This window comes from Sinocyclocheilus rhinocerous, unplaced genomic scaffold (genome assembly GCF_001515625.1).
Source record: "Sinocyclocheilus rhinocerous isolate Xijiao unplaced genomic scaffold, SAMN03320098_v1.1 scaffold102, whole genome shotgun sequence".
NCBI lineage: Eukaryota > Metazoa > Chordata > Actinopteri > Cypriniformes > Cyprinidae > Sinocyclocheilus > Sinocyclocheilus rhinocerous.
This window is the reverse complement of record NW_015627239.1, coordinates 216,476-229,538: the sequence shown is the minus strand read 5'-3', so window position 1 is coordinate 229,538 and position 13,063 is coordinate 216,476. Positions and strand designations below refer to the sequence as shown.

Here is a 13,063-nt window from a genome sequence, read left to right as displayed (position 1 = left end):
GCTTCCTCCAGTGAAAAGGTCCATCTCCTGTTGTCTCTCACATCAAAATCCAGCCACATATTAGTTTAGAGCTGTTTTGGACTGTTGTAAACGCTGCTTGATCTGTGCAGATTTCTCTCCTGATTCAGACCAGACCACTTTTTCACTGGATAATGGATATTATGGATTATGGACTCGTATTTTAGCTGGAAGCAACAGTTTAAACTTAAAATAAAAAAAATGTCTAAATGATGAATTTGTTTCAGCTTTTGTCTTCTCAAGACATTAACTGATGGACTGGAGTGGTGTGGATTATAGGGGTTTTTTTTATCAGCTGTTTGGACTCTCATTCTGACGGCATCCATTCACTGCAGAGCATCCATTGCTGAGACAGTGATGCAATGCTACAGTTCTCCAAATCTGATGAAGAAACAAACTCATCCTAATCTTGGAGGCCTGAAGGAGAGTGCATTTTCATCAAATGTTCATTTTTGGGTGAACTGTTCCTTTAAAACAAAGTGGGATCGTTTGAAGGACAATCCAGCTAGAAAGAAGAAATTAGGCCAGGCGTGTTCTGACCCGCCAGCATCACACCTTACCGCCGCTGAACTAATTAACTGCAGAATCACTACTCTACTGATTTAACCCGTTACAGGCCTCCTGAAGGTCAAAACAGCTTTATGATCATCCATAAAGCATCCAGCACACTGAGATGGACACTTGAGACACTGCAGAACATACATTGTACAGTTGTCAGGGCAACTAAAAAAACACAATACTGGCTGTTTCATAAACAACATCCCATGACCTTTTTCATGTTCGGTGTCATTTCTCCAAGAGATTAATACAGTACGAGAAGAAATCTCCCTTTATCTATGCAGTCATAATTCCTGCATAATATACTAAGAGTAGGATAAATGGGTCATTCCATGAAAAACAGGTGCTTTGTCCATTTTACAAAGTGATTTTTGCATTTAATTGCATTTCTCTATGTGCTGCTTTACAACAATCTGCATTATATAATGCTCTATAAAAATAAAGATGACTTGGCTTGAAGCGCATCAGTGTTATTTTAGTATCACTGACATGCTATTTTAGTTTTTATTATATTTTGAATTTGCATTTTTTTTGGCTTTCATTTTATTAGTTTTTGTTTATTCCTATACAGTTTTTATTTCAGTTTTAGTTTTAGTTATTTTAGTAAATCAAGTCAAACTAAATGAAAAATGAGAAATGTTGCTGAAATTAAATCAGTTTAAAGGTGTTTTTTATATTTTATTTTATTTCATGTGTATTTTTATTTTAAGTACAGAAAGGTTTATTTTTTTGTTTTAGTTTTAATATACACATTCTTAATGATGAATAATGAGACATACACAAAATGACATATATATTATAAAAGTATACAATATTAAAATTAATTTACACTATATTTACTTTGCAACAATGCAAAATAATAATAATAATAATAATAATACAATGAATTAAAAATAAGGGCTGCTGGGAGATTCCGTAAAATGATTGTTAGCAGTTATTTTCAAAATGGATCAATTAATCGGATCTAGCCTAGATATTGGTTTATTCCTTAAAAAAAACAACACTTTGAACGAGGGTCTGAGGATCTGATAAAGACATTATATCATGACTTACCTCTCTCTGTGCAACGGAAACATTCTTCTTACTGGGCAGATGAGGGTCTTTTTCTGCCATTAGAAATGAGAGAAAGAAAACAATTAAACATAAACCCACCCGAACAGATATAGTTCATATATACATTGAAAATATTGAGAAAATGAATGACATATTTGGGTCAAGGTCGTGGATGAAGTTAGTGGACTCATTCCAGTCCATTTAAAGCATGCAAACAATCTTAATAATAAATAATGCATTATAACATCTTAACAAAAAATGTAGACTTTAATTAATAGTTTTATTTGTCTTCTTGATCATTTAATAATCTGATTAAACAAAACCTAAACATCTATAACTAAATAAAAATAATGCAAAAAAATATTACATTTAAATATTAATTGCTTTTATTTAATAAAATGTATTTATGCATTTATTCTTATTTAATTAAATAAAGATAAATACAAATAATTAAGAAATTTAGTATCATATCCCAGATTTAAATGTTAAATGCAAGTTCAAATGCAAAGTGTGTGTTTCTGGTCACCATGCAGTTCAATCACCTTTAAGATTTCTCGCAGGTCACCTTTTTATACGAGCTGAAAAAACTGCATGTATAATGCTAATATTTCACACAATTAAAGAATGTTGTTTAGATGCATCATAGCATGTCATACTGTGTCAAATCCACAAATATACAATGACTATCTCCACAGTTTCCTAACGTAGGACTGTCCTAAATAAATACATATTTGCTTTGAGACATATAAACAGTTAATAACATATGAAGTCTTTAATCTAACATAGCTGCAGTAACTAAAAGTACTCTGGTAAGTTCTTCTGGCTTCAGTTTCGCTCAGTTAAAGTCTCTTAAGTTCCTATAAATATGACAGAGCAGTGACTCTTACCCCATGTCGTTGTAAACACACAGGGTGTCAAACTCTTGGTCCTGTTCTGGAGCAACTGTTCGCAGCCTATAGGGTGTAATCCGTGTCTGGAGTCTTTCTATGCGGCATATATGTGCATGGCAGCACGCGAATGCAACAGCAGCAGCAGCCGCAGAAACTGAACGTGATGACCGAGCGCGCGGTCAGTTCCTCTTTTCCCGGCGTGTCTGTCTTTGGTTGTAGTTCAGCAAGCACGCGAATTCGCGGGAAAGGCCCGCCGGCTGTCACGCTCCGCGTTCGAATGCTTCCCGCAGCGACTTTGATGGCGAGCCGCGACTGTTACTTTGTAACCAGTTTGGCTTTGATGTCCCGCGCCTCCCACCGCTCTGTGCTCGAGCGCTGCCGCTGGCGGTTTTTTTTAAGAGACTCGCGCGCGCCGCCCGGCGGACAGAATCGGAGCTGCAGCATCATTGCGGCGCCTCTCGCCCTCTAGTGATGAGAGAGAGAAGATCCGTTAACACGCAGACATTTGTGCTGATGTAACCCTAATGAGACGCCATCCTCACTTACAAAATGCAGTAAAACAATGGCGTTACCACGTTTTTTTTTTTTTACATATTATGATTTATATATTATTTTGGTCACATATGTTGAAAGATGTGGCCACTGTTAAAAAAATAAATACATGCATGTAAAAATTCATACAGAATGTTATATTCATGAAAAAGTAGCCTAAAAAATATGGCCACTGTTAGAAACACACACACATTTTTTTTCTAACAATGTCCAATTAACTTTTTCATGACCTCTAAATTCTGGATTCTACATTTTTACATGCATATATTTATTTTGTGCGTGTGTGTGCATATATATATATATATATATATATATATTTGAGAATGTTAATTTAAACACATAAAAAACCTGAATTTTTACTGTCTATGGTGTTATGATAATAGAAAAAGTATTTTTCAGAAAAACATCCTTGATAAGCTGCAATATAACAAAGAGTGAAAAATTTAAGGGGGTCTGAATACTTTCCGTACCCACTGTATATACATACATATATATATATGTATATTTGGACCTTTCATTAGGTGTAACAGCAAGTAACATGGATTAAGAGCTTGTCAGTGAAGTCAAATTCATTTTCAATGTCCAGTAATTAAGGCTGACCTTGTGTGAACTTAGAAAAAAGCTAAATGAATAACACAGTAGGTTTAATGTGTGATTGATGAAAACGCCACATCAGATCTGCTCTGTCACTACAGAGAATGACACATTACAGCAGGGAGTTTCTGCAATTAATACAAATGAATGTTACTTTGGGGGGGAAAGACAGCTTTAGAGCAAGTATGATCGTACACATCATTAATAACAAAAGTCTCAAATCTGACAGACTTACGCAATTTGCATTGAGCAAAACTTTTTCTCATTTTCACTTCAACTAAATTGAGACCACAGAAATCAGTTTGTGAAAAAGTAAACACCAGAAGTGTGCTTCCTTACTGTAATCCAGGATAGAACAGGTTAAATATGCAATGGAAGCTTGTTTCCACCACAAGATAAAAATAATAGGTAACTGCGACTTTTTATCTCACAATTCAGATTTTTTTTCCTTTCAATTCTGGCAAGATAGAAACTCAGAATTGCCAAAATAAAAATATAAAATAAATAAAAGTGAGATACAATCACAATTACATAAAAATTGTTTAATTCGGTGGAAAAAAAACTGAATTTCTATATATAATTCAATGTCCAGTAATTAAGGCTGACCTTGTGTGAACTTAGAAAAAAGCTAAATGAATAACACAGTAGGTTTAATGTGTGATTGATGAAAACGCCACATCAGATCTGCTCTGTCACTACAGAGAATGACACATTACAGCAGGGAGTTTCTGCAATTAATACAAATGAATGTTACTTTGGGGGGGAAAGACAGCTTTAGAGCAAGTATGATCGTACACATCATTAATAACAAAAGTCTCAAATCTGACAGACTTACGCAATTTGCATTGAGCAAAACTTTTTCTCATTTTCACTTCAACTAAATTGAGACCACAGAAATCAGTTTGTGAAAAAGTAAACACCAGAAGTGTGCTTCCTTACTGTAATCCAGGATAGAACAGGTTAAATATGCAATGGAAGCTTGTTTCCACCACAAGATAAAAATAATAGGTAACTGCGACTTTTTATCTCACAATTCAGATTTTTTTTCCTTTCAATTCTGGCAAGATAGAAACTCAGAATTGCCAAAATAAAAATATAAAATAAATAAAAGTGAGATAAAAAGCCACAATTACATAAAAAATTTTTAATTCGGTGGAAAAAAAACTGAATTTCTATATATAAATCAGAATCCAGAGGAAAAAAAGTCACAACTGCGATATGTAAACTTAAAATTTTGACTTTTTTTCTTGCAATTCTGACCCCCCCAAAAAAAAAAAAAAATCAGAATTGCGAGATAAAAAGTTGCAATTTTATTTTTTTATTCTGTGGCAGAAACGGGCATGCATATTCAATATTTAAGCTTCATTATAGATCATACACAAGACAATGAAGAACTGAATCGGATGAAAGAAATCAACATTTATTCATAACGTTACAAGAAGTACATATTGTGGGGGTGAAAACTTTTTCCACAAAACAAAATCCTGAATTATACTTCATATCCTGATGTTTTTCCAATGTTCCTCTTCATTGCAAGTTAAAGCATATAAATGTATTGTACATTTCATTCAAATTTGATGCAACTTTCGCAGCAGAACCTCAGAATTACCTAGTCTCTTCATACTCGATAATAACCAGAATGCATGGCTGTGGATCACCTTGGCCTTGTTGTGGATGTTAGCATCTCATTGTCATTGGCAACAATTCGGCTGATGTCATATCAAATCCGAGCACTGATATTTACAGTTGAAGTATGAAATGTGAAAACTAAACTGTTTCAAGGATTTTCAGAGAATGAGTTAATTCTAAAATGAGAGGTTAACATGGAAAAGTCACGCCAACATTTTTGCGACCTTGGTTATGAACGAATCATGATTGTCTTGTGGGCAAAGAAAAAAAAGAGAAAGCAAAGGATGTGAACTTAAAACGAATCTGTGCTCGATGCTATAAAATGCGAGTGGTGGTACTTGGGTAATATCAAACATTCAAAAGGGCTGCGAGTATGGAGTAACATCAAGGTATAAACACTCCAAAGTAAAAGTACAAAGTTGAGGCGACTGGAATCGGTCGGAACAGATGTTAAAAGCTGCCGTAAAATTCTGAATGGGTCCGTCGAAACCAAATAAACTTGAGCAATTTCCACACTGAGAGAGGTTACGAGAACTTCACGTCAGACTGTATACAAATAAAAATATTAGCTACTAAGAAGAGGGGGGGAAAAGCAACTAGAATGGGGGAAATGCAAAACTACCATCTACCACAACACAAATAATAATGAAGGAGGGCATTCTGGAAACACACACACACACACACACACCTGTCGGCGGCGTAAAAAACCGCCCGCTCTCACTGACATCATAACGCAAGAGCGCAAGACGAGAGCCTCTTACGGTCAGACACAAAAACAGCGAGAATCTCACCTGTCTGTGCTTCATCCTTCTGCTTTCTCTGAGGCGCAACTAAAGCGATTCGGGCACAACAATATGACTGCATCCTGATTGGACAGAATAGCAGTGGGAGGGGTCTACTGTGATTGACACATTTGTCTCGTACCAAATCGAAAAGAGTCAGATGATCAAGTTTCACCTGATTGGACAGAATAGCAGTGGGAGGAGTTTGCTGTGATTGACATGTTACATCGAACAGACCCAGATGAACAAGTTTCACCTGATTTTGACGACGTTCCTGACCCACAGATCCTGGTGATTTGGATTGATTTTTAAGCCACATCTAAATCAAGCAAGCTAAATCGAGCGGTTCTACTTGACTGCTTTTATTCTAGTCGAACAAAAACCATTTTAAAACAAAGAGGAAAATAAGAAAGGATAGATTCTGTCGGTCCCTTCGGCAAGGGACAAAACATTTAAAAGGAAAAAGAAACATCCCAAAGCCATTTCTACCCCTAATCACCTAGCGGAGAGCAGACGAGATGCGACGGGCCCTCCGTTTGTTACGGCACCTCTACCCTCCCGGACTTCAGGCGGAAAACTTTCCTCAAAGTTGAATCGTCCTTCACAGTGTCCTAGCACCTTGGTTGGAGACGAGAGGTGCTCCGAAGCGAATGAAACAAACCGCGAAAACTCTTGCCACAGGCGTCCGTTCTCTCAAAGATGTTCGGTGGTAGAACCTGAATGTCAGATGTCAACTTTGAGGGGAACTCTTATTTTCCCGAAATTCAGCTGCTTGGAAAGCGTTTATAATTACTTGAAATACGTCACCCCCTCTCTCAGCTCGTGGAGACGACAGAGCAAGCGTGGTTTTTGCAGGTAGTTTTAAGAGAACTTCATCTTGGCTCCGTCTCTGTTGGCAGGGCAAGGCCTGAGGCTGACGTCGGCAGCCAGGCGAGAGAGAGAGGAGGCCGGGAAGGGCCCCTGCGCTCCAGGAGCCTCCTCCACGTTGCGGAGTTGCAGATCGAAGATCTCGTGTTTGGTCTCCTCCTAACACTGCGTCTCCCCTCTCCTCCCCGTCCTCAACGAATGGTGGATGTAGTCCGCCACTCACACGTTCTCTTTCGTCCTGTCCAGCTTCACTCCCTCCTGTGATTGGTTTGATTCTCTCCTGTTGCTCTCACACCATGGTGCTTCAGTTGTAACAGTGGTAAACGGGCATCCATGTTTGTTCTTTTTTTATATTTACCCATATTTAAAATGCTGATGAACTAAGCTCAGCACAGGCCTAGCTCCTGTTCCAACAACCTGCGAACACAGACAGAGAAAATCGACAGCGTTAGCAATGGGGGACTTGCACACATGAGGTGTTTTTCCATTCATAAATAGCTAGGGGGAAAAAAAAAAAGCAAATTGGAACTGACTTTAAAAAAAAACACACACACACAAAGCTGTTACTGTAAACATAATTAGCTACTGTTTTTAAAATGAACAAAAAAGCATCAGGTTTTAAAAATGGGCTCCAAGGAGAAGAGGACAGAGATCGTTTTTTTAGATTTTATTTTTAAAACTTGTGTTTTCAATTTAATTTTAGTTCAGGTTTTAGTCATTTTGTTTTGTTTTTCTTTAATTTTATTATATAATTTTTATTATATTATGTTATTATTTAATTTTAATATATTTTATTTAATTAATTTTTATATTTTGTTTTTAATTTAATTTTAGTTCATTTTAGTAATTTCATTGTTTTTCTTTCATTTTTATTATTGTTTTAACTTATTTTTAATTTAATATTATTTTAATCATTTTACTTATTTGTATTTTTCTCATGTCTATGTAGTATTTATTTATTTTTATTTATTAGTTTTAGTTTAAGTTTTAGCGATTTGTGTGTGTATACAAAAAAAAAAGAAATAGCACAGGTGAAACTCAAGGACGCATTTTGGGTTTCTAGGCCATATTAGGCATCAATTACACTAACCAGATGAGTAAATTAATGTACACTACTGTTCAAAAAAGTTTAGCATTGATAAGATTTTTTAAATGTTTTTGAAAGAAGTCTCTGCTGCTCACCAAGGCTGCATTTATTTGACCAAAAATACAGTAAAAACAGTAATATTGTGAACTATTTTTACAATTTAAAATAATCTATGTGAATATAATTTAAAATGTAATTTATTCCTGTGATGCTGAATTTTCAGCATCATTACTCCAGTCTTCAGTGTCACATGATCTTCAGAAATCATTCTAATATGCTGATTTGCTGCTCAAGAAACATTTCTGATTATTATCAATGTTGAAAACTGTTGTGCTGCACAATATTTTTGTGGAAACTGTGATACATTTTATTTTTCAGGATTCACAGATGAATAGAAAGTTCAAAAGAACAGCATTTATTTGAAATAGAATCTTTTGTAACATTATAAATGTCTTCACTGTCACTTTTGACCAATTTAATGCGTAAAGATTACATTCTTTCAAGAAGTCTTACTGACTCCAAACATTTGAACGGTAGTGTATGTGTGGTCTTTTAAGATGCGTGTGTCGTCTTACACTCTAGTACTGTGAGAGTCCAGTCACTCCGTGTTGATATGCCCGTTCGCCCTGGTAGGTGGAATCCTGGGAAAGTGCCACATCCATCTGGGATTTGAACTCATCACCCAGGTAGCTATCCTGTTTCACACAAAAGACCAAACACAAAATTTAAAACTACAGAATTAACAAAACAAGGTCACTTTAACACAGACTCGAGAGGCTTATAGCGCTCATAAAAGTGGGAACATCCCACACAAACGTGAGCATGTGCACCTGTGAGAGCTCAGGCTGGGACAGTCCAGGCTGGCTCATCTGTGAAGGCTGGCTCATGGTGATGTAGCCCTGGGTCAGTGGACCCTGAGAGAAGGGCTGGGACACCAGGTCCTGACTGGCCTGGCTGCTTGGCATGTTGGGCTGCCCGCTGCCGTGGTTACCGGTGCCACGGTTCCTCTGACGACCTCCGCGACCCCCGGTCTTACCTTTAGGAGCACCACGACCTGTAAACAGAGAGAGAGAACTGATTAATATTGTATTCCTGATTGCGTTCTGCTTCACCTCGTCACTCCATCTTCAGCTTCTTTCTCTATCTCTTCAAAAGTAGCTAATATCATTAACTCTTTCCCCGCCAGCATTTTTGAAAAAAGTTGCCAGCCACCGCTTTTGATGATTTTCACTAAAATTTGATGGCCTCCAGTATAATTTGCTGTATGAATATTTGAATATGCAATACACCAAAATAAAGATCAGAGCCTCTACTTTTAAACAAAATTATTCTAGCTTAAAGCATTCTATTTTTATCAACACTTGAATATAGGTAGGTTTCATAAAAAATGCATAATTTTGAGCAAAAAGGTGAGAAAATCACATTTTTATTAAAAACTACATCTGGATAATATTCAGTACCATTATCAAAGCATAAATCCAGTAAATCGCTTCCATCAACACCTCCAAAGCTTGCACAGACATCACTTCCTGGATCAACATTTTACTCTGTAACATTATGCAGTTTTCATTTATTTGCTGTTGATCGCATTATTTTTCATATGCATCTGTTTACATAAGAGATCGCTCGTTTCTCCGTCCTGTTCACGTGTGTTTTTGTTCGGGAGGTTTTGTACTCGTTCAGAAGATGCGTACTAGCGCCCCCGAGTGTATAACAGTGAAAACACGGAAAGCCGTAAAAACTCGTCTTTGGCGGGGAAGTGTTTTCTTGTAAAAGACGAGATAACTCATCAATGGCGGGGAAAGAGTTAAAGGGGCCATATAGAGTTCACTAATATAATGTTAGTATAATGTTAGTCAAAGTTTCTTGTTCAAAAGCAGTCTTAATTGAGTGATTTGGGGTTTTCTCTCACCGGCAGCAGGTCCGTTCACCTGGCCCAGGTACCCAGGCGGAGGCATGGGCGGCATGACCAGATTGAACGGGATGGGGATGTTCATGGAGCCCATTGGGTTCGGCCCAGTCCCGATCATGCCGACCTGGTCATGAGTCTGGAAGTACATATTAGATGGACGCCCTGTAAAGACAAACAAAAAGTGACAAATTACATATGTATTTTTCACAAATAAGCATGTCAAAAGCAGGTTCATCATGAAATAACAGTGCTATTTTTTTATCACTGATATACTATTTTGAATGGGATGTTATGTGTTTTATATTTTTTATATTTATTTTATCATTTGTATCTAAAATACAATTATATAATTTTTATCTTTATATTTACTTTTATAGTGAATTTTTTGTTTATATTATTTTGTGTTTTGTCGTTTTTATTTAAATGTTTTTTTTTATTAATTTATATTCACTTGTTTTAGTTTATTTAGTTTTAGATATTAAGTTTAAAACAAGTTTAAGTTTACTATATTTTATTTCAATTAACAAATTTTTTATGGTTTTGGTTTTAGTTTTAGTTAACGATAACAGAATAACACTGGATTCATCTGGTTGATGCTTAAACTAACCAATTAAATTAGTTTATACGTTGATCAACAAGAAAAATAAGAACCAAATGAGACCCTGGAACACAAAAGCAGTCTTAAGTCGCTGGGGTATATTTGTAGCAATAGCCAAAAATACATTGTATGGGTCAAAATGATTGATTTTTCTTTTATGCCAAAAATCATTAGGATATTAAGTATAGATCATGTTCCATGAAGATATTTTGTAAATTTCCTACTGTAAATATATCAAAACGTAATTTTTGATTAGTAATATGCATTGCTAAGAACTTCATTGGGACAACTTTAAAGGCGATTTTCTCAATATTTTGATTTTTTTTTGCACCCTCAGATTCCAGATTTTCATAGTTTCATAGAATAGTTGTATCTTGGCCAAATATTGTCCTATCATAACAAACCATGCATCAATGGAAAGCGTATTTATTCAGCTTTCAGATGGTGTATAAATCTCAATTTCGAAAAATTGACCTTTATGACTGGTTTTGTGGTCCAGGGTCACAAATATGAATTTAATTGTGAATAAGAAACTAAATTAGAACTAATTAATTGCAACTGCAGTGAGACATGAGCAATGGTATGTGATTGTTTTCTCACCAGTGCCGCTGCGATCATACACAGATCCAGGAATCATGGCCTCTCTCGCATCATACATGGCGGTACTCATGAAACGGGCTCCCTGAAACACACATTTACACTATTAGGAGAAGCATTTTGCAACTTATGTTTGAGTATTTTTTTTATATTTTGTTTCCTTATTTGAAATTTCTTTGTTACCTTGGTGGTGAATGTAATGTTACAGATGCATAAGAAAGCACTAATACAGAAGCACTAATAATGCATATTGCAATTGCTTATTATTAAATGCAATTGTAATTAAGCAGCTTTGCATGCATGTATAGCCGTGCATGTGAATCAGCATGAAAAGACTTTAGAAACCCTGACATGTGATTGTGTGTGTGTTACTCACAGGGTTGATGGTGTTGACCAGCTTGCGTGGTTTGCTGAACTGCATGAGGCTCTCCCTCAGGTTGTTCAGCGGTCCCTCCACCAGAACCTTCTGCTCCTTGTAGTAGTTCAGCAGGTGGTTCCACAGAGGCTGCTTGGACAGAGCCTTAGGATTGCCCACAATGATCACGCCATATCTGCACACATATACACACACACACACACACACACACACACATTTGAGCACATAACTAGAACAATACACCTACATTTGTCATTTATACACACATTTTCCTTGAAGGAAAACATTGTAAATCAGTTTTTTATTTTTATTTTTTTTTCAAAAATGCATAAAATATACATAAATACATAACATACACAATATACATAAAGACAATTTTTTTTTCTTTCAAAAAAAAAAAAAAAAGATTAAATTTTTCTGGATTCCAGTTTAATGGTTTAAATACATTTTAATAATCAAAAAGCATGTCTAATCTATCAAATTCAGAATTTATTTAAAATGAGTAATACTATTGCCCTATGAAATGTGTTTTATTTATTCAGAAATTCTGTGTTGTCTATTTTACTTTTTCTGGATTCTATGTTTTATGATCGATTGCAAATGTATTATCAAAAACAGTGGCAATCAAATTTAATTTAAATAGTTTAACTTTTTAAAATGTAATCAAATGAAAATTTAACAGTTCCTTTTATTTTTTGACAGTGCTGAACCATCAGAGGTTTACGATTTAAATTAAAACATGGATGTAAAATGTTTTAAAAAACATAAAATACATTATTTATTATTATTATTACTTTAAGAAAAACATATACTTTACAAAATTAAGTAATATAATTGTCGTAATTTCTTCAAACCAAACTTTTATTTTGGTGGGTTGTAGTGAAGAGCTTTGAGTTTCTGTGTGTATCTGATGATAGTTTTCTCAAATGAAATGGTGAAAAGCTGTTAAAGTGACTCTCAGAGCAGCTCTAGAGATGAAGTTTGTGTTCAAGACCTCATATAGTGAGACGACAGACACAGAAAACACCACTAATGTGTCACACACACTTGTATGAGCAGTAGACGAAACGGAAACACGCAAAACACAGATTTCATGTTAAACAGCAGTCTCTTTCTGGTTTAATATTCACAAACACTAGTCTGCGATTTGATTAAGTTTGATTAAGCCAAATTCTGTGACATTCCAGGGTAATAAATTCCATTTTTATGACTTGTTCATAAAAAAACGTTCCTTCAGATGCATCTTTGCACTGCATACAGACTCTTGAATGATTCTGAATGGAAATTGTGGTGTAATAAATCACCACTCTCTCTAGGAGTCTGCTTTTAGGGCCTTTCGCACCACGGGAACCTTTTCATAGTACCAGAACTAATTGTGGAACTACCCACTTTTTGGCGTTTTCGCACCGCCGGAACTGGGTGCGATTTTAGTACCGGACTGCCTTTTTCGAGAACCAAATTAGCTCCTACTCCGGAGCAGGGTCTAACCAGCACAACTGGTACTAATCGTGACATAAGTAGACATTGATTGGCCAAACGCATACGAAAAC

At 35.8% G+C, this 13,063-nt stretch overlaps 2 protein-coding genes across 3 annotated transcripts in view; both read right to left on the bottom strand.

The window, feature by feature from the left end:
- The window catches only part of LOC107724041 (homer protein homolog 3-like), a 25,829-nt gene extending 22,950 nt beyond the window's left edge, over nucleotides 1-2,879 (bottom strand). The window contains exons 1-2 of the mRNA XM_016532821.1: nucleotides 2,517-2,879; nucleotides 1,630-1,682 (exon numbers count right to left, since the gene is read on the bottom strand). Coding sequence (XP_016388307.1) covers nucleotides 1,630-1,652 — 23 coding nt within the window. The 5' untranslated portion in view covers nucleotides 1,653-1,682; nucleotides 2,517-2,879. The remainder of the gene's footprint in view (nucleotides 1-1,629; nucleotides 1,683-2,516) is intronic.
- A 2,187-nt stretch (nucleotides 2,880-5,066) lies between these two features.
- The window catches only part of upf1 (UPF1 RNA helicase and ATPase), a 27,745-nt gene continuing 19,748 nt past the window's right edge, over nucleotides 5,067-13,063 (bottom strand). For both annotated transcript variants that reach the window (XM_016532803.1, XM_016532810.1), the window contains exons 19-24: nucleotides 11,514-11,688; nucleotides 11,141-11,222; nucleotides 9,943-10,104; nucleotides 8,861-9,084; nucleotides 8,606-8,725; nucleotides 5,067-7,360 (exon numbers count right to left, since the gene is read on the bottom strand). In XM_016532803.1, coding sequence (XP_016388289.1) covers nucleotides 8,609-8,725; nucleotides 8,861-9,084; nucleotides 9,943-10,104; nucleotides 11,141-11,222; nucleotides 11,514-11,688 — 760 coding nt within the window. In that variant the 3' untranslated portion in view covers nucleotides 5,067-7,360; nucleotides 8,606-8,608. The remainder of the gene's footprint in view (nucleotides 7,361-8,605; nucleotides 8,726-8,860; nucleotides 9,085-9,942; nucleotides 10,105-11,140; nucleotides 11,223-11,513; nucleotides 11,689-13,063) is intronic.